Source organism: Paramisgurnus dabryanus, chromosome 23 (genome assembly GCF_030506205.2).
Source record: "Paramisgurnus dabryanus chromosome 23, PD_genome_1.1, whole genome shotgun sequence".
In the NCBI taxonomy this organism is placed as follows: Eukaryota; Metazoa; Chordata; class Actinopteri; order Cypriniformes; family Cobitidae; genus Paramisgurnus; species Paramisgurnus dabryanus.
The window spans coordinates 29,405,632-29,427,946 of NC_133359.1; the positions used below are offsets into that span (position 1 = coordinate 29,405,632).

The window sequence follows — 22,315 nt, forward strand, 5'->3', positions numbered from 1 at the left end:
AACGCAGCTCGACTTACCTGAGAAGGAGCACCAGAGGAGAAAGACAAAGCTGTCGACCATTGGGTGTCTGAGAGTCATTTAATGGCCGGCGGGCCAGGCCAGATGGACAAATTTTCCTTTTCTCCTTTTATACACGCAAGCATGGGTGGAGACTGGTATGCAAATAGCATTAACACAATTTCATTGGCATTTTATGTATATGTCAGACTGTATTGGCTCTCAAGAGCACACACCTACTGTCATCATTGACACAACATCAAGTGGACGACAGAAAGGGAACTGTAATCTAACTTTGCAATTCAGTCCTCCGTAGTTGGAATAAATCTCCACTGAAGGCAAGTTGAAGGAGATCCCAATTGCAGTTCATAAATCCAGAAGTTAGCAGACAAACATAAACATATCCATAAACTTGGCATGGTATGTCATGGCATAAAGAACATGGACTCACCAACAGTAGAAACCTAACAACATTAAAATTTGACAAAAGACAATGGAAACATGAGGGCTATATATACAAACAAGGAACAGTCAAAGCATGACACATCAGCAGGCCCAAACAGAATCCGCACACGCAGATCTCCGCGGAAAACTCTGCGGTATTCCGTGGATTTAATGCCCGTCATTGACAAGCACACATACCCTGCCCTTGAGCATGTTTGTGACCAGTAACCGTCATTGACAACAAGCACACATACATAGCCTATCCCTCACATTTGGGAGCTGTCATTGACTAGGAGTACATAAACCATGTGCATGCTTTTTGCTGTGAGCGTTTTTAATGATAAAGGGCCCAAACCATTTCATATTTGAGATTAAATAAACTTACAGCAGAGTTCTCACTTGATTCTGTTGTCTATGTGCTGCAACAGTCAGCACATCAGCATAAATCCATTTACAAGACGAATGCTCTTATCATGTTTAATATAAAGTTTACATTGCGCTGTAAAAATGATGAAGTTAACTTGATACGTGCTAAATTCATAATGAGAATGTATTAACACAAGCTTTTCATTCTGCCATTATATAGCCTAACATTATGAACAATAATATATGTTATTTTATATACAATAATATATGTTATTTTATTTACAAAATAGAATTATATTTTGACATGCACATTATCTGGTTCATGTTGATCCAGTTTAATTCAAAAGACTCATTGGTTTGGTGTATTCATTTTCATTGTAAGCCTTTAAACAGTAATTATTTACATGCAGTTTTGTAATATTTACAGCTTAAATTCTCCAAAATCTTTTTAAACATTTAAAATCATTCCACAGAAGTTTTTTTTTTCAAAAAAAATTTTTCCACAGAAAAAGCAAAAAAGTCTGCAGATTCCGTCTGGCCCTGAACATTCAGTAACACGGAAACTAGAGACAACCATGACAATGAACAATATAAAAATAACAGACCTGAACATGAGAACTTTAAAATCAAAGACATAAACAATGAACAAGTCAAGAACACATGATAGAATCATTACAATAGTTTACAGTCTTTCTGGCATGTTTCAGCAATACATTTCTAACATTTATAATGTGATTAGAAACAATTTTCTAGATGACTTTACACGGACTTTAAGCCTGTCGCACACCAGGCGAGAAGCTCAGTATTCCGATTAGCGGTTTTATCACACTCAAGAGTCAAAGAGGTGTGCCAGAGACAGGCGCTGCATACACTAATGTGTATTTTTAATTTTAAATATATGGCACAATGCAGCACATCAAGCACGGTGTGCAACTGTAATGATCCCACAAACGTAACAAATACTCTCATCATAAAAAGCTATGGATAAATGGCTGGTTAATTACTTGGGTGGAGAGCGACCTGCACAACCTGGCACATTTCCTTTGATTCAGTTCTTAAATATGCATATATAAACACGACAATCATACACGATCTACACTAGAAAAGCAATTTCAAGATCACCTGAATCAGGTGGTCTCAGCCCACTTAAAATGGGCTCAGTGGTTCAGTTTTGGTGAGAAAGCAATTTTAAAAAACGAACTAACAAATCAATATCAAACAAACTAACCACAAATAGTGAATATGATGGGTAATGATGTACACTGCATGAAAAGCAACAGTGTCTTTTGCTTATATGGTCAGACAAACATATTTCAGCACATCTGTCCAAAATCCATAACAATACAGACATTTTGGGCCTTTTACACCTGGTCACTTCATGTGTTTTCTCTGATCGAATAGCCATCTGATTTGTTAATAAAGCAATAAACCCCAAGAAGCAGTGGGTTACCAGTGCATTTTAAAACAGCTAAGGGGCGTTGTTAGGCACGACGCGAAGCGGAGTGCCTAAAACCCCCTTAGCTGTTATAAAATGCACTGTAACCCCACTGCTTCGAGGGGGTTTGTTGCGTTTATAAAACGGTTACTTCATATGCATAACGTTAGAGGGATTTTATAAAATAAAACACAAATAAGTTGTAATTATATTAGTACAAATATTACTATTCCGCCAAACAAAGTAGTTCCTCAGAATCAAGTGTGACTGAAACAGAGCGCAGTTCCCAACCAACACAGATGCAGCAAAGACACAATGAAAATATGATTTAAGACTGTGGTGTTTATTTGATAAATCACCATTCATCTAATTTATACATTAACATTTATATTGTGCAACTGTTGAAGTGATGATCAAATATGCTTGGAAGCATGCTGAACTCTTTCTCCGTCAGCGTTTTTTTTTTAAGTTGCCACCCAGTTTTAGTTTAATGCCTTGCAAAAAAATTTTCTTCTTTAAATAAACATAAAATATCAAATGAAAGAACAGACCATCCGCTTTCAAACAAAAACAAACAAAAAACTTTCATCCTACCTTCATTTGTTCTTTTATCACCTCTCAAATTTTTTAGCTAAAAGCGGAGATAATTCCATTTTTGTGAAGAAGTTGAGATCAGATTCAAAGCCATCAAAACTTACATGCTGTGTTTCAGTGTTGAGTGAATGCATCAGTGTTTAAGTTGGGTAAGATCGCCACCCAGTGGATAATGGCGGACGTATGAACTTGAGTTAGAAACTCCTCAGACAACGTTTTCTTTTTATTGACGAGATGACTCAACAATATTTATTGACATTTATCTGGATATCGCCATTAATTGTGCAAATGTAGAAAAATAAAAAAATGATTAAAGACTGTGGTGTTTATTTTCATAAATCAGTACGCAGCAACAGTGGCGCAGTGATACTTATGTAATGTGGTCTGAACCGTGAGGTTACCGGTGTATTTTATCACGGCTTAGAGCGCGTTTCAACCAATCAGAATGAAGAACCAGAACTGCCCGTTTTATAATTTTTTTTAACAATCACTTTCCTACTATTTTCAGAACACTGATGTGAGGTTTCATCAAGCAGATATATTTACTCTTGTCCAGTTTCGCCTGAAATGCGTCCCAGACCAGCTCCTGAAGTGGTTTGAGCGATCAGATTTAAATCTGTCTCTGAAACACTTTGGAGGGCATTTACACCTAGTCTTTTTATGATCAGATAGCTATCCAATCAGAGAAAACGCATGAAGTAACTTAGGTGTTGAAATAGCATCTCAAAGAGAAAGTGCGATTACAAATATTGCCATGTGAAAGCAAACTAAAAGAAAGTGCACTATATATAACAATCTAGACCATTTGCAACAAAGCAAATGGTCTGCAGGTCTGAAAACACCTCTACTGTTTTTTATTCTTTTTTGTAGATTATAAGTTAAATTAAGTAAAATTGTGACCTTATTTCCTCAGCTGTTCCTCGTCTCATCGAGCTGTGTCGGTCGCCAGCAGAAAGAAACAACAGTGACTCTGTGCTTGTGGCCTGTCTGGTAATAAATGATCTTAAAGGTGGGGTAAACATTTTTTTTTGAAAAACGCTGTGGAAAAGTGTGTTGGGCCAAGTACTAAAACACTTGTAGCCAATCAGCAGTAAGAGGCGTGTCTACTAATTATGTGGAGGATAGTGCGCTCAGTTGTGGCAACATTCCAACCTCTGCAAAATAAGAAAAGTGCAGGACTTTCACCATAGTTGCGTGGTTGCGTAAATGTGTGGAGCGGGGCTATCAAAAGAGCATCCAGATGGGGGTAGGCATGTTTATTTTGTGATTTGAAATATCAACAACGTTTTCCTGAAAATGCTTACCCTATCTTTAAACATGTCATTTCTGTTTGTTCTGTATGTGCGCACTTTAAATATACTGTATGTTTACCAGAGGTGGGTAGTAACGAATTACATTTACTCCGTTACATTTACTTGAGTAATTTTTTTGGGAAACTAGTACTTTTAGAGTAAATTTAAAAATGGGTACTTTTTACTCTTACTCAAGTATATTTCTAGTGAAAAAACTGTACTTTTACTTCGCTACATTCGGTGGCGTTACTGCGCTACTGTCGCATAATTAATGAATATATATTTTTTACATTTATATGGCTTGTTCGAAAGTCTCGCGAGACGTTAGAGAGCCTGCGTGCATTGCGAGAGGTGGCTACGCATCACCCTTTAGCGCGCGTAGATGAAAGGAGATGACTGAAGCGGAGGATGACCTATGCAATCTATCGGAGGCAGATTACGCGTGGCCTCAAGTTCGGTCTATGTTTACACTACAAAAGGTCAAAAAGAATAGTTTCATAATGCGATGCATGCTTTGTGCACCAAAACGAACTGACATCTCAACGTAAAGGAATTCAATCTCCAACCTGAAACAACACGGGTAAGTGTGTGTCACTGTTGGCCATTTGGTAACCATGGGCACTTTTACGTTATTATTATAATACTATGTCACACACTGTCCGATTGTTTTTGTCATATGCGCTCTTGTACAAGCAATGAAAATTAGTCTAACCTTACAAACAACACTCACATCTGCACATTTCCATATCATTTCCCCACAAAGCTAAACAAATTGAACAGCATAATGTTACGTCTTGCATTAATAATATGGAAGAACCGGGGCAAAAGTAACACGGGACGAAAGTAACAAAGCGATTTTCTCAGAGGACTGATAACATTTGCATCCCAAACAGCATCTTAACAACCCTTGACAGAGCTGACAAATTTGGGTTATTTACTCACAGTTTTCCGCGTGTAGATCCAGTAAGGTGTTTTCAACCATAAGTAAATTCCAAAAGCGGTCATTGTTTTCTTATAACGCGTTGTGTTTCTAGTTTCGTCAATCTACAGGTTATTTAGTGCTCTAACACATCCTGAAGTTTGACTTCAAGAGTTTTTCAAAATAAAAGTAAATCGGGTTTAAATGTGAGGAGATCCTGTCGGGACGAAAGTAACACTTACTTTTGTCCCATTTAAAGTATATTATTCTAATTTTATTTAATTTAATTTTCATAGTGTTTAAACTGTTGAATTTAAGTTTGTACTGTTGGATGCTTTTGAAACATTTGATAAAACTGACATTTAAAATGAAAATGTAATTTAATTATTTTTTACAAAGATAAATTACAAAATATGTTTGCAGTTACATATTAAAGAGGTCATAGTCATGTATAATTAATAAAAACAAGTGTAACACGAAAATCTATCTTGTTTTGTTGTGTTTAAAAAGTAACAATTTACCACACTTATGTTCAAAGTGAAATTATACTAGTCATTTTACATTTGTTCAAAATTCCACCTGGTATTGATAGACCACACCTGTGAGTTACTGACCACAGCAAAATATATCTCTGTCTGAAACATTATCTTTTAAAATTAAGTTTTTCTGAAAATTGTACTTTCGCCCCTGTTCTCCCCTACACATAACCGGACACCTTAGTGTAGAAAATACATACAAATCAAAATTGGATTTTATTTAATTCCTTTCTAAAGAATCTATATACTTATGAAAATAAAATAATAAAGTATGTTTTTAAAGAAACATGTATTATATATTATAATAAATGTAGAGTTGATTTGCAAAAACAATAGTTCCATTTGAAATTCTAAAATAAGCATTTTGTCAAGCTGCTTATGTTGAGTAATTGCACTTTAATGGCAATGAAAATAACCTATTCATATAAAAACATGATAATAAACAGACACACACATTCTTTTTTGTTTACTGTCAGCTTGTTTAAAGGCAGATGCTGCCAAGATTGTGTTGTGAACATGAAAATAAAGACACAGTTAACTGTCAAATTTTTTTAATGACACGTTATGTGATGTTGCAGGATTGAGATAGGCTGCTTTACTTTAACCTAGGTTTATAAGCAGTATATAAGCAGAACAATGAGACTTTCAAGGAGAGGTTTGTAAAAACCCTCCAAGTAGTCTGAAATTCAGTGTTTTACGCTTCTTTTCCATCAGATCTGAAGTAACAAGTAACTAGTACTTGAGTAGATTTTTCATCTAATACTTTTTTACTCTTACTCAAGTAAATAATTAGATTTGATACTTTTACTTGAGTAAATTTTTTGTATAAGTACTTGTACTTTTACTTGAGTACAGACTTTGGGTACTCTACCCACCTCTGATGTTTACCTTTATATGATTTAAAAATGAACTCTTTGTGTAGATTATGTAACAAAGTTAAAGGAGTATAAAAACATTGTATTAAAGATGATTTATAAATGAGGTGTTGTAAATACATCATTATATCAACTATTGTGTGCAGGCTGCTCTGAGGAGACTTGCGGTTGAATGTCCAGACAGTATAGGACCTACTGACCATCAACAACTGATCAAACCCAGACTGGTTGATTCCTTTCTGCTGTGCTCTAACATGGAGGAAAGTTTTGTCTGAAAGCTTCTGGGATCTGATGTTGGCCACCAAAATTAAGACTTTTAGTGTACTTATAAATTACCAAGTAAACTTGATTTGACATGTTTTTATACAAACCCATCCACATTTGGTACAAACACTACATGAATCATGCATGATTGACATACAGATAAGGCTTTGCTTTTTAATGCTGAAATAATTCAGAATTATTTTACTGTCTTAAGTGTCAAATTAGCATGAATAAAGCAAAAGTCTAGATATTAACTGGATTTCTGTTTGAAATATTAATCATAATGATTGGTTTAACAGAAAACCAGTGTGACTTTTAACTTGTTATAATTTTATATAATGCTTAAGGGAAATATGCTCCATACTGTATGTAATTGAAAGTGCAGACAGGAAGAAATAAAAAAAAACATCAAAAAGAGAATAGGATATTGATATTAAAAGCATTAAAGGGACAGTAGTCTAGTGGTGAAATTGTATTTTGCATTCAAACGAATAGTGCTCTCTAGCGCCTCGCTTTTCCAAATGCTTGTTGCAACTATAGCCGTCATACACTCACTGATCTCCTTGTCCGTTTCATCTGGTTCACGTGTTCTGAATGAAAACGCGTTGTGGAAACGCATTGGTAGGCTAGTGCTTTTTGTCCCTCTTGGCTATTATAGTTTATCAATACAGTGGAATGACATGCAAGCCTCCTTGGACTTACCCATTCAATGTAAGTAAAAAGAAGAAATTCTAAGCTTACAAAGAAAAGATCATTGGCAGAGGTCATTTGACACCAATGAGGACATATTTATGAATAAATACATTGATTTTGATTAATAAAAAACTTAAAATCTTACTTACAGTCCCTTTAAAATACTTAAACATAGGCATTACTATGTGGCGTTAATTTTTCTTTTTTATATTACATACAATAAAAACAATTAGGAGTAAAACTGTTGTATTCATGAGTGATATTAGTTTTTCTCAGTCCCTTTGGAGCATTTCTCAGATCAGGAATTAATCTTTCAAAACACTTTGTTCAACCTACACATCTTCAAGTCAGCTGTGCAAAAAATACAGGTATAAGCATATTCTCATTGTTTTGGACAAAATTTCAAATGCTTTTATACAATCATGCAGTTGATTATGTACAATTGCTGTTTGCTACATTTTCTAATGCTTATGTCATTTTCATCAAAATAGATTATACTGTTTTTGTTTAATAGTCTAACACCATAAAACATTAAGAAATTAGTTAATTGGATAAGTTGTGGCATGCAGAACTGTTTACTTTTTTGTGATAATCAGTTCTTTCTTTAATTGTTTTGTAGACCTTTGTAAATGTAAACTGAATTTATAAATTGATGAAGGGAAATTAATGTCTGAGGTGTTAGATCACTGATTATTTGCTATGTTGCGAGGAAAGATTTTTGTTGTGATGTGGATGAGAATCTGCCTGACAGACTGGGACATCAGGATTTGAGATTAGATTTTTTTTTACATGATACCCAGATAGCACACGTACGTCTCAGATACGTATCTGCGAGGTAATCACTCAGATTTCCATTCCGTCTGGAAAACGTATTATAAAGGTCGTTTGCCCATATGAATTACGTATCTGAGACGTACGAGCCCAGCCGTTTTGAAGACGCTTTAAGATCTTTTCAAGACGCTTGATATTTAGAATGATGGTTAGCAGATGTTTCTAAGATATTTCCAAGATGTTTCTTAGATCTTTAAAAGATCTTTATAAGAGCTTTAATCGAGCTCTTTCTAAGATGTTTCTGAGAGCTTTAAAAGACGAATAAAAGATCATTAAAAATAAATTGCTCTAAACTACATCTTCTACACAGTTATACACACATATTATTACAATATATCATTGACAACAATTAAAACAGTATTTTCAATAAAACAGGCAGTTGATTGCGTAAAATTTATTAAAATTAGACAAAGGAAAACATTCATAAGATGCATATTTACACGAGTGTATGCAAAAAAGCAACGTTTTTCTATAACATACAAAGAAACACAACATCTTTAAATTAATCAAATGCTTCCTCGGGCAAAGAACATCTTTTCCCGATTTTCCGCGTCTCCTTCAGTGCTAGACGGACGGATTCTTCATCTGCAGCAGCTGCATTCTAAAAGAAACCATTACAAAAATAAGGAAACATTAATTTTACAAACTATGTCATATGTTTTCTTTGTTTCCTCAATATAACTCTGATTAGAATGTCAAACAAAGATAAAATCATCTGTATTAATCGTCAATATCGTGTATATTATTATGAGCGTATTTGCGTTAAATTCGTGCTACACCACACCATGCACTTATATCGACGTCGCAATGCAAAAGAAGAAGGGCAAGAAAGAAACCTGTCCTGGTCTGGCGATTTAAGGGAACATTTGTTTAAGGTATGTAATACATTTTAATAATGCTGGGTGTGGGATCAGTTAACTAGAAATTTCGTTGATAATAAGCAATGTATGTACAGTAACTAGCTAGTTCACGTTAGATATTTTATTCACGTGTCTGTGGTTATTTTAGGTTTTTGATAGTTAATTTCACTGATAGTTTGAGCCCGTGTAAATTTCTTAAAAAGCTGTAATTATTATTTTATTTAACATTATTATGTTTGCTGTCAAGACTGATATTTATTTATATATATTTATTGACGTTGATATGTAAACTTAACCTACTCAGTTGTACTTGACTAATGCAATAATGACAGGTCCACCTGTTTAAGTATATTGTAAAACATTTGAACATAACAACATTTGGACATAACATACACACATTGTTTCCGCCTGCATCAATTTAGTTGTATAGCTGCATTGCTGGTTAATATAACTGTCACTGTCCCACAGGTGGGACGTTTGGCATTACATATTTAAAACAATAATTACATAGTCTAAACCTACACCAATCTTGACAAACTATATACCGTTGGAAAGCTCTAAGAATGTAGTTTTAATATATCAACACCATTTTGAAAAAAAAGTATGTAGTAAGAGTCATTTTCTAAAATGTCGCAGACCAACAGTTGGGCCCAAAATGTTATTACATATTTATTTGTAAATATCCCATTAACCTGAAATAACCTCGACAAACTATATATTGTTGGAAAGCTCAGGGAATGTAGTTTTCATATTTCAAGGCCATTTGATGATAGAATTTGTATAGGGACAGTTATTTTGTTAAATGTCACTCACCCCATAGGAATACATATAAATGATTATAAATTTATAACACTAATACCCTATAAACTTGAAATAATCTTGACAAACTATATATTGTTGGAAAGCTCTAGGAATGTAGTTTTCATATTTCAAGGCCATTTGATGATGGAAATTTAGTAGGGACAGTCATTTTGTTATTTGTCACTGACCCAGTAGGAGTCCATATGAATTCGTATATATTCATAATTCTAATATTCTTCAAAATGAATATATGAATCTTCAAAAATCTTGACAAACTATATATCGTTGGAAAGCTCTAAGAATGTAGTTTTCATATTTCAAAACCTTTTTGCATTAAACACAATGCAGAGACAGTAATTTATCAACTTTTGACAAGATATTGCAACTAACCGTTGACACCTAGTGGCCTTGGTTGGTAAAACCATTAAAAGTGTTACAGAAACTTCATTTTTTGTTATTTTCACCTAAAATTTGGTTCAGAACTAGTTGAGACTTGTGTCTTTATTGGTGTGGTGTTTTGAGAGTAAAACATTTTAATTTTTATATACATTTGATTAGAGAGTATATACTTTATTGCATTATTTTTATTATTTAAAATAAATTTAAACGGGTATAACTTTTTTGTCATTTAATATTTACAACTTCAAACACCTCAGTGTAAAACTATAAATTGTCTTCTTAAAAAAGAGACCAAGATTTTGCTTCTAAACCAAAGAATGCCAGAGTTATAGTAATTTTAACGTGCAGATCACCTTTTCACCGCCCCACTCAAAAGGGGCAGTGACAGTTATAGGGTTAACACCTCTGGGCAGATTCTCCATGTTCTTCTTTTATGTGTAGCTGCTCACCTTAAACAGATACAGTACATTGAAGTAATGTTTAAAACAAATTAAGCCCTATAATATTGTTTATGTTTACAATAATTGGTAAAAAGTTTGACGGATAAAATGGTTCTTACCATTCTCTATATAAGCCCCTCTGTCTGTTAACTTTTGTTTGAGCCTGTCTAGATCTTTTATCAGTCTAGAAAGATGTTGGAGAAAAGACATCATCCTCTTCTATAATCTCCATCTGTAATTGGACTAACAACTGGACCAGTGAATGCAGGTGACTCCAAGATTGTCTCGTTTACAGCTGCAATATCAAAAAAATAATTGTATTGAGGCTTTTTATATACATTTAGTATTTTTATTAAAATTCATAATGAGCATATGTATACATTGATTTAAAACAGTACTCAAGACTGTAGATTTACTGTGAGGTTTTGAATGTTGGACAGATTATCAGACCTGCATCTGCCTCAGACATGTTGATGTTTAGCTAATGACGATTTTAAATACATTTATTTTTATTTTTTTTAGGCAACTTACTCTCCATTCGACCTTGCAGGTCACACCATGGTCTCAAGAGGGAAAATGAGTGCTCTATGGATTGAACAGAAAAGGTAGTATTAAACAGTGTTATGTTGTATTTAAATGCCATGAACAATGCGTTTATGTTTTCTTCTTAATTATGTCAACAAATGCTCTCTTACCTTGCATGGTACTTTAGGTGAATCAAAACTCCAATCATCAGTATGAGGGTCTGGATGGATAAAGGATGCCCACCAGAGCTGGAAATGATGGTACAAGTCATTGATAGGTTTAGGTGATGAGTTTTTGGCTAAAAACCTTTGAGTCATATCAAAGGTGTTAGCTGAGTTAAGGTCTATTCAGAGCAGTCAAAGTTCTTCCACACCAGACTGAATCACTAATTTTCTGTTTGAACCTAACTTTGTTTGTAGGGTCATTCTTAAGTTGGTATTGAAAAGGGCCCTGCTAAAACTCTTGCTATAAATTTAGCATCAAACGGTTTTTCTAGAATATCATATGCTGTAGCATTAAGATTTGTGCTCATGGAAATAAGTAAAGTATTTAAACCTGTTTATTAGAAGGAGGTGTCGCAATAGTTATGTCTATATAGTTTATGTTTAACAAGCCAAAATAACTAGGGCTGCTTCTTTTTAAGAACTTTTGGGTATTTTTAAATCAGCCAGAGGAATAACAGTCCTTAAATGTGTAATGTACTGCCATAATTTTGTAATGATCAAACGTGAGGTCAGATTCTTGTTAACCTACTGTGTTCTTTCTTGATGGTTCAGAAAATCTGTTTCGTATGGATCAGAGTCAGACATTAACATCTAGCATGTAATATCTAGTGATATGTTTTCTTAGATTATGCTGTGAACAAATGCTCTTTTACCTTGAATATTAGGTGGATCCACACTTGAACCATCTGTATGATGATCTGCACCCACTGGATCTGTAAATGGTGGTGCAGGTAAGTTTCACAAGTAAACAAACTCAAATCCTATTCAGACCATTCATGATTCCAGCAATAACCAAGTTTTTTCGTAACAATAAGACTGCATTTACAATGCAAATCTTAATGCACAGATCATATTTTTTTGACTATATTCATTTTTTGTTCTGCTCTTTTTATATTTACATAAGACACTATTCATATCTGATATCGGTGTTACAATAATAAGTTAATATGAGTGTCATGATTTGCACTTGAGTTTTGTATCGACTTAAGCCAGGGTCACTGCCAATTTAGGCATGTTTTAATTATGACACTTAAAGGTATAGCGGAAGATTTTCCCGAATTATTTAAAAGAACCGCCCCACGATATTTAAAAAAAAAATGCTCCCGAGAGGGAACGCCTGTTAAACGTGTGCACGAGACAGAGAGAGAGCGTGCAGGAGCTCAGTTCTTCTCTTCGCTCTGTTTACAAGTTTCTGTCGGCATGTTTACCGTGTCTGTGCGGTTCGTGACTTGTGCCAGGGCTAGCATCGCAAATCATAGCTTACATCAACTTTTACCAGCAGTGATTTTAAATGGATTTCTCCAAATAGCATGACAAAATGTACCTTTCCAGTAGAAACTTCGCGTGGGAAGCCCAACCTGTCCTTTTAGCTCAAATAGTCTCCCATAAACATCTGGTCTTGTTTCTTTATTTATAGTCCTTTCTCTTCACTTTTACACGCATGACACTTTTTCTCTTGCGACCCTCAGCCATTTTGAAAAAATACAGTGAGAACGCGACCTTCAATGAATGGTTGAAACCGTAGCACAACACACATACACGTGAAAGTGCGCAAGCAGAAAGCGAACGTAGAGGCGAGCACGTGCGACGGTTATACGTCAACATATAATCAGAATGATTGACATCTGGGATGACCAATAACAGTGGTGATCCACCCCGGAAAACGAAAATCTTCCGCTATACCTTTAAACAATTGTATATGTACTTCGATAAAGGTTTTTGCAATCATGGAAACATAAGTGAATCGCAGACAGCATTCTTCTTTTACGAATGTAAAAAGGCTGGAGTAGTGATGTCACTAGCTAAATTAATTTTCATTTGACCCTCCCCCACAGAAAGACACAGCACATCATTATATTGTTGGCTCCGCCCACTGGTGTTCAGTCTAAAGAAGTAGTTGTTGACAATCATAGTTGTAATAACAGTAAGATTGTGATGTCAGACAAACATTGTGCTGTTGCTGGCTGTGGGAAATTAGTGTCTTTGTAAGGGTCGCAAATAATTTGAAAATATTTATGTTTCAAAATATGCCCCCCTACCATGAACTAAACTGGACTGTTGCAGAGACCAAGTGTAGTAGGGTACGGAGCGCTCACACTAGTCACACCAAACTTTGGAGGTAAAACATACTTTGGTATGATACAGTATGCATAGTGTGAGTACCCCATAATAATTCTGTAAACCATGCCCCTCCTTAGAGCTTATTTCTATGTATATTTTAAACATTCTTCATTCTCTTGTGATTATTTTTGCAGGTTTCTGAATTGATGTCAGATGCAAAGCAGAAGCTTATTTTCTTCCAGTTTGGCTTCTTTGTGGAAAAATGCTTGAAACTAAAATGCAGGTGACATTCTTTTGTTTATTGAAGCTATGACAAATAATTTGTCTGTTTAGTTAATGTTTTATACAGTGTAACTGTACCTAAACATTGTTCCTTGAGGTCCTCTGCTATTCACATTTTGTATGTCTTCCTTATTTAACACACCTTATTCAAATCATCAGCTCATTAGTAGAGATCTTCATGAACTGAACTGAGGCTGTGTCCAAATGTGTCATGACTGGGTACAGGAGTGACAGGAATCAGGACGCAAGTGCAGGGTTCACCATGAAATAAATAACGTTTAATATAAAATGAACAGAAACAAAACACGAGGAGTAAACCATAACACCGGAACACGCAGTACATGGAACACAGGAACCGACATGAACGTAATGACAATGACAATGATCCGGCGACAGGTGAGAAACAGACAGCAGTATAAATACACAACACTTAACAGGGAACAGGTGTGATGAATCAGTCCGTGAATGTCCAGGTGACGTAATCGGGGAGACAAACAAAACATGACACGGATCACCGTGACATGACCCCTCCCTCTAAGAGTGGCTACCAGACACTCACCTAAACAAAACAAACACAAAAGTCTGGTAGCGAGAGTCCAAGGGAGGGGTGGAGCGCTTGGGGACCCTGGCGAAGCCGGCAGCCGCCGGGATGAGACCAACAGGAACGGTAGGCCGGACTGCGCCAGGAGAACCGGAGCGATCGCTCCGAGAACCGAGGCAGACGAATTACCCCCCTCCTGGGAATCGCAGACGATCAGCTGCCCCCGGAAGTCATCTCCCATCCCCTCGCGGAAACGGAGACCCTCTCACGGTAGCCACCCCGGGGAAATGATCGGGCGTGGTCCGTTCCGGATCCCCCTGCGAGCAGGATGGTGGTCCTCCGAGGGACCGTCGACGACGACTCAACCGTTGGGGGACCGCCTGGGCCGATCCTCCTCCCGCATGCTCGCGGGAGCGAGCGATCGCTCACGGTGGTCCCCAAGAGACATCGGGGCTGATGGGGAATACACCCCGATGTCACTACTCCCCCTCGACGAAACTCCTGGGGGAGCCGCCCTCCGTGAACCCGCTGCGTCCAGTCTGGCCGGATCATTCTGTCATGACTGGGTACAGGAGTGACAGGAATCAGGACGCAAGTGCAGGGTTCACCATGAAATAAATAACGTTTAATATAAAATGAACAGAAACAAAACACGAGGAGTAAACCATAACACCGGAACACGCAGTACATGGAACACAGGAACCGACATGAACGTAATGACAATGGCAATGATCCGGCGACAGGTGAGAAACAGACAGCAGTATAAATACACAACACTTAACAGGGAACAGGTGTGATGAATCAGTCCGTGAATGTCCAGGTGACGTAATCGGGGAGACAAACAAAACATGACACGGATCACCGTGACAAAATGTTCACACTTGTTGTCTTTGCACTAGACTTACATTATGTTTTTTTTTTGTATTTGGCCTAAGTATTCTAGTGGGCGTGAAGATCCCAAGCGTGCATGTAGAATTATTCATCCGATGGGACACACTTAGCATGTGTAAAAATTTCAATCCAGGTAGTGCCAGCAATTTGCACCAAAACGTATTTGTGTTTTATTTACTACTTTTAATTTATATTTAACATTTTTAAGTTTTTCTGTAAATAAAATGAACACTATGAAATGAACATTTGCTTATATCAAACTTTTAGATGCAGAATTCTTTGCTCCTGTAAAAAAGCTCTTTGTTTTGAGTATGTAGCTTTATTAAAGTGTATTATTTATTCAGTAGTCCCTAAATAAACGACACAATGTTGCAGATGTTTCACAAAATGCATAACAATAATGCGGTGAACACCATAGAAATGTTAACATACCATTAAAAGTCTCATGCTTTACATCCAGAACATGATGCACGATAGGATGCACAAAGTGATATTTGGACGCAGCCTCAGTCTGTCAAATCAAAGAGACATACAGAATGCACAGAGCAGTGGGACTCCATGAACAGAGTTGAGAACCACTGCTGTAACTCATTATGCTTACCTGACTCATGCAGAATTCTGGCCTGGTGTTTGGTCCCCCCTTTCTCTGGCTTGTGTCTCCATCATCATTACACTCTTGTCAGTGTAATAGTATCATCGTCTGCGTACCAGGACTTTGTAACTCAGCTGTCCCTTCTCCTTCAAGCTACATTTTGTCAAGCTGCAACAAGTTGGAATACATAATTATTAACGTTTAATGATTTTGATGTATGAAATATGTAACAAAAGCAAAAAATGTATAGACATTCTATTAAGAAATTACCTTTTTGTTGTTTGTTTACTGACCTTTCAACCATATTGCATTTATAATTGATCATCATACCTTTGGTCTACTGTTAACAGGCTACTGTAGAAAACAAAGTCAAACAAAAAAGAGAGAAAAAATTATAAATGCTGAATGTGTCTAATCTTAAATACATTGTTGTTGTTTTTGTTTCATTGAATTTGGATGTTTTGATGATTTAAGGAAAATTTACGTAGCATATATATTGATGTTTTAAATCAGAGTTTGTTAATGACACTTAATCATTAACAAACATTTAAAAAGGTTTATTACAATACTAATTGATAATATTAATGTAATAATCTTGTTTTGTAACACCCTACTGAGCGCACAAACGCTACCCCTGTTACAAGCATGAGTGGTTGACTTCATGCAGACATGCGCAGACATTGAAGTACCGCGAGAGTGATTCAAAAGCCCACGAAACAGTGTAATCACACGGTACTGTGATGTCATACTGGTTAACGCTAAGCAACGTGAAGCCGGACACAAGGGCGACACTAATCTTTGGGCTGGAGTAGCCTGTGGTTTTTAAGGCTTCGTGTCTCATCGCGTTAAACGATCGCAGAACGATTTATTTCTCTTTTTCACCTCGATCTTTGGCCTCTTGTGATTTACCAAAACCAACATGTGAAGTTACAACGCTGACGAAGGAGTTTCATCAGTAGAGGTAAGTAACCAACATTATGTTATGCATGTAGTGGATCTAAAGATTGATTGTTGTATATGATCATTCTTTTTTGGGTTTGTTTGTTTTTAACGTTTATCAATGCAAGCCAAAATCGAGCTGCAAATCCTGAAGGCAAGGCACGTTGAACATGTAACCGTTTTCTCAGCGGTGGTGGGGTAAACATTTGCTAAGTTAGCCTAGACCAGCCCATGTTTAACTTAAAGTTACTTGAGTTATAAAATGTATCAATCTTCCCGCCCGACTTGCTTGGAGTAAGTTAACGTTATGTAAACGACCGGTATTCACAAGAAGCCTTAAAGTTTTATAGCGAAGTGGTTTGATAATTAAGTTAATATATTTTATCAGTTGTATTAGCTATAAAGTTATTTATATCTGTGAATTAATTCGTATTTTTATCAGTTTCTAACAACACATACATGACAAAAGGCTAGCGTAACGTTAATAACGTACGTTAAGTTACTTACCAACACGAACAAACTGAGTCTGACAGACAAATTAACTTAAAGCCAACAATAAAAAAAAACATATTATAAATTAACATAAACGTTATGTTTACGAATTACATTATTTACATGTTAATAATGATGTTAAATGCGAAGAAAATGATGAAAATGGCGCTCACGTGACGTACGAATGGCCTCGCGACCACTGTCTATGCTCGCGACCAGCTCGCGCTTGCGCGACAGAAGGGTTAACTTCCTGCTCCAACCTGCAACCATTTGAATGCAGGGATAATAACAAATAACCAAAGTTTAATAATATTGCTGGATTTTTTATAATGCTTAATAAATGATGCGTGTAAATTTACACATATTTATTACGTCACTGACATTGTTTTTTATTGCGTTTATTTCTTTTATATTGATTGAAAATGAAAACCTTATTTAATTTACCTAAAATTTGTTTGTGTTTAACACTGATTTATGTTGTTTCTCTGTTTAATATTAGTGTGTCCTTGTAAACGTGTGCTCGGAAACATGCAGATTACAGTATTTACAGAGCCGACCTTGAGGCACCCACTGATGGGTAATCTGTTTACCTAAAAACAGGTAATGTATAAACATTGCAAATATAATGAATTCACAAATATATAATTTCACAAATATTAAATATTATTAACAATTATTATTAATAATGTACATATTAAATTATATTATACATGTTCAGTTGTTCTGTTAAGTTATTTGAAGGATATGCATGGTAGATCAATTAGATTTCTCACTAGCTATAAGCAGCATGCTATATAAATGTTCCACTTAAAGGTGTAGCGGAGGATTTTCTCGAATTTTAGAAAAGAAACGCCGTCTCCGCTTTTTTTAAAAAATGCAATTGCGCAACACAGATTGACAACTAGGAGAACCAATAGTCTTGATGATCCACCCGGAAAACCTAAATTCTCCGCAATACCTTTAATGTTTAATGCTCTTTTACCTTGATTGTTAGGGTGGTGTTCATACAAAGCAACTTATTGCTCATCTGCTTGAGAGAAAGTTACTGCTGGGGCTCTCCTGCTAAGGTTGTCTTAATTCTAAAAAGAAATTAAGTCATTTAGGCTTAGGTCATAGCAAGTTTTGAATGAATGACTTCACAATCTGTTTTAATAATGTTTATTTACAATGTATTTTATTCCACTTACCTGAATCGTGCAGAGGCTTGATGTTTAGTCCACCGGTTGTCTTCTCCAACCTCTGAGTGAAGCCACCACGAATGGTCGTGTTAACCAATTTTTTTAATTTTAGTGCACAGTGAGTGTGTCTACATAGTCTAAACGCTTAATAAACTGATAACTTGTAAGGTCATTTAAATGCATAAAATGGTTTTCTTTTATAGGGTAAAGCCCATAAATGGCAAAAACTGATTGGCACAGGTAGTTTTTTTTGCTCTTAACGTCTTTTTTGCCGTTTCGTATGTACGTATGTCTCCACCTGGGATAGATAAACTTCACAAATAAAAGTAAATTAAAACGCTTGAAACATGTGTAATAAGCTGATTTTTATAATATCATAATAAGATAATTGTCCTCTTATTATGTGCTTGTAAACATACTCAATGTCTTTGTTTATCCTTTGTCTCAAGTCACACTGAGTGTCCAGTGCTGTCGGGAAATCTAATGATAACTGCAATTCCTTCAGTCTAACATGATGGTTGAATTACACACAGATAAACTCCCACTTTATAGACCACAAGATTTGAGTTCAGGCAGCATAAAGGAATAGTCTACCCTTTTGCCATATTAAACTCTGTAATTACCTCAACTTAGACGAATTAATACATACCTATCTTTTTTCAATGCGTGCTCTGTACAGCGTGTTATGAATGTGTTAGCATTTAGCCTAGCCCCATTCATTCCTATGGTACCAAACAGGAAAGCCACCAAACACTTCCGTGTTTTCCCTATTTAAAGACTGTTACATGAGGAGTTATACTAGTAAGTATGGTGCCACAAAATAAAACTTTTTTTTGGTACCATAGGAATGAATGGGGCTAGGCTAAATGCTAACACATTCATAACACACTGTACAGTGCATGCATTGAAAAAAGATAGGTATGTATTAATTCATCTAGGTTGAGGTAATAACATAGTTTAATATGGCAAAAGAGTAGACTATTCCTTTAAGATAGTTGATTGAGTTTAGTTGTTATTGTTTGGCTGTTGGCTCATATTATTATTGATTTTGACAATTTTCTTACAGCCCTTGTCTGTCAAAATAATGCAACCTCTGGTTGTAAAGCACATTTTAAACTGATCTTCTTCATTCTGTCACTAGCCCACCACAATCCATGTTTACCAGCTGTGAAAGTGCAGGCCAAAAATCTTCCTTCACCTGTGGGCCTCTACCCACATGTAGATAAGGTAATGAATTATTTGATTACTGTCGCTGTTTCTGTCACTGGGGCAAAATAACTGCCCTAGAGAACATGTAGAATAGCCAAAACTGTGGTATTGCGCTAGCCCTAAAAATTTGAGAATCTTGATGTTTCTAACACATGGTACAACCGCTTAGTAGGCATGGGCCAGTATAAGATTCTGGCGGTATGATTACCTTTAGCAAAAATACCACGGTTTCACAGTGTTGCGGTATTCCCATTGCTACACTACATTTTTTTATTTTTAAATGGCAGGTAAAAATAAAGCCTTTAAATTATATTATATATAATATTTTCGAAATGTATATTACATGTAAACATCAAATCAATCACATGACTTAATGAATTTTGTATAAATACAGTTCATACCTTGGAGACGGTTTCACAGACCATTTTAGTGGTTTTGTAACATTGACTGTTTAAAACCACGGTATACCTTAAAACTGGTAACCAGCCCATGCCTACCGCGTAGTATCTATTATTTAGGTGGTTGACAGGTCTGTTTGCATGTTATTGCATTGGTAATAATTTATTGTTTATAGTCCAATATTGATTGTGAGAATTATTTAAATTTCCTTAAAAATGTTCTAACATCTTTTCCTTTCTTTTCTTAATGCAGCACTTCAGGAGAAACCTGCCTGTGATCTGCTAAGATGCACAGATTCAACTCTGGCCCATTGTCATCCCAACACCTCATCTGCCATCAGTTTCGTTTAGTGTCGGTCTATTGCAAAAGTTCTTATAAACTTTAAATGAGACTTTGTGTTAAGCAGGGGTTTCCAAACTTTTCATTCCACAACATATTAAGCCCAGGATACACAGCAGGATTTTTGCAATCCAATAAGACCTTATCACACTGTGTGACAAGGATTGTTTAAACTTCAGCAGTAGACTGTCGATGAAGACACCTATTGAATCTGAAGCTGCGACATCTGTCATCAGCATGCGCTAGTGGTAAACAAATACAGGTTTGCAGATCGTAGAAGCAAACACATTGTTGATGTGCGATGATCATGCTGAACTTCTTACACTGTCATAAAACTATCGTAGGTGTCTTTGGTCCCAGGACTGGAAAAACAGACGTCTTTAAACCTCTCACACTGTATGAGATAGGACCACCAATTAAAGGTGCTCTAAGCGAATTGAAGCGTTTTAGACCATAAAACATTTTTTGTTACATACCGGAAACATCTCCTCACTATCTGCTTGCTGCCTGTCCGCTGATCAAACTGTAAAAAAACGCAATCTCTGTAGACAGCCCAGGCTTCACAAACGGCAATATCAACAAATGGCCAAACCTAGCATCACAAAACAAAACAAAGTATTCCAGCCAATAAACGACAAGAAGGATTTGGGGGTGGAGGTTGGGCGCGTTCATGAAAGCACGGAAGGGAGGGGGAGGGGGAAAAGTTAGCTACGCTCTGTCTGTTTGAAAACAGTTCAAACATCAACAGGAAGTGACGTCGCACATTATTCGCTTAGAGCGCCTTTAAGAGCCACGATCACAGAAATCTCCACGATTGTTTCACGATTGGTAATCTTTCATCTGGGACAGCCAAAAATCGCGCCGTGTATTATGGGCTTCAGACAGGTGTAATCTTATAGTATATCAAAACCATTGCTAATAATTAATTTGACAAACCATCACTACAATGCAACACTCACTATCTTACGGTGCGATCCACAAGTGGGTCTTCACCCACAGTTTAAAAACCCTGAGTATGAGAAAGAGTATGTTGTATTGTAATTAAAGTCACATCTAAGTGTTATGGAACAGTTTGTCATTATATTCACAGTATAACATGGTTCTTTCAGCAGTTACTACGTTACAGTGCTCTTAAAGTGTCCTGATCAGCTTTGGGTCTTGTGAAGTAATGTAATGAGAACGTGATCAATAGCTTTGCAGTATTTTGTTACACTGTGGCTGTAATCATATTAACACATAGGTTAAACATTTTATTCAAATTTGGTAAACTAGTCAGTCAATATAATTCATGCTGTGATGCTGGATTAAACCTGGTCAAATGATTGTGTATTGTGTTTTCAATTTTTTTATGAGGTTTCTTCATCTATATAAACATTCTCAATATCACCTTTGGTTTGCTCAGAGTTTGTTCAGATGATTTTTAAAACTAAATGTTGTGAAAATGCAAGGTGTGTTACACAATTTCAATGGATGGCGTGGGGTCAAAAACTATCAAAAGTTTCAACCTTAGATATATAACTGTTGACAAACACACTTAATGTGAGTCACACGCCCAGTAATTATAATAAGCAGGAATTGCAGTAAACAAGGGTCACCTTAAGATAATCAGCTTGTTGGCAATTAGCCTTTCGCCGAGCCCCGCCCCCCTTAGTTACTGTTGCTACTTCCGACAAACAAATGACCAGTGTGACAGATTGCCATGACGGAAAGCGATATACCCGTGCGTGTCAGTGACATTTTTTGGAGCAATACCGCCGCGATTTCCTCCAGATCGAGGCAAAAGGGGTTACAGTATGCAGTGGAGGGATATATTCAAAATATAAAAATATGCAATGAAGGAGACACGACTACTATCGAGGCTAATGCTTACCGGTCTCACGCAAGAAATGAGAAACCA

At 36.2% G+C, this 22,315-nt stretch overlaps 1 protein-coding gene and 3 long non-coding RNA genes across 7 annotated transcripts in view; 3 read left to right on the forward strand and 1 right to left on the reverse strand.

The window, feature by feature from the left end:
- LOC135788056 (protein inscuteable homolog) overlaps positions 1-8,040 on the forward strand; it is a 51,629-nt gene extending 43,589 nt beyond the window's left edge. The window contains exons 12-13 of the mRNA XM_065297961.2: positions 3,750-3,826; positions 6,605-8,040. Coding sequence (XP_065154033.2) covers positions 3,750-3,826; positions 6,605-6,733 — 206 coding nt within the window. The 3' untranslated portion in view covers positions 6,734-8,040. The remainder of the gene's footprint in view (positions 1-3,749; positions 3,827-6,604) is intronic.
- Positions 8,041-10,877: 2,837 nt separating this feature from the next.
- Positions 10,878-15,972, forward strand: LOC141281517 (uncharacterized). 2 transcript variants are annotated; one of them, XR_012335887.1, is made up of 5 exons: positions 10,878-11,014; positions 11,269-11,351; positions 11,459-11,531; positions 12,161-12,226; positions 15,885-15,972. It is a non-coding gene; the product is annotated as an uncharacterized lncRNA (long non-coding RNA). The 2 variants fall into 2 exon arrangements; XR_012335886.1 differs by lacking the exon at positions 15,885-15,972 and having other exon boundaries at positions 12,161-12,414.
- Positions 12,132-18,541, reverse strand: LOC135780872 (uncharacterized). Its single transcript, XR_010545010.2, has 3 exons — positions 18,276-18,541; positions 15,872-16,216; positions 12,132-12,208 (listed from the first exon to the last, which is right to left on the reverse strand). It is a non-coding gene; the product is annotated as an uncharacterized lncRNA (long non-coding RNA).
- LOC135780870 (uncharacterized) lies at positions 16,666-21,055 on the forward strand. Of its 3 annotated transcripts, none has more exons than XR_012335885.1 (3): positions 16,666-16,823; positions 19,613-19,698; positions 20,332-21,055. It is a non-coding gene; the product is annotated as an uncharacterized lncRNA (long non-coding RNA). The 3 variants fall into 3 exon arrangements; XR_012335883.1 differs by lacking the exon at positions 16,666-16,823 and adding an exon at positions 17,791-17,893; XR_012335884.1 differs by lacking the exon at positions 16,666-16,823 and adding an exon at positions 18,309-18,360.
- Positions 21,056-22,315: the final 1,260 nt, after the last annotated feature.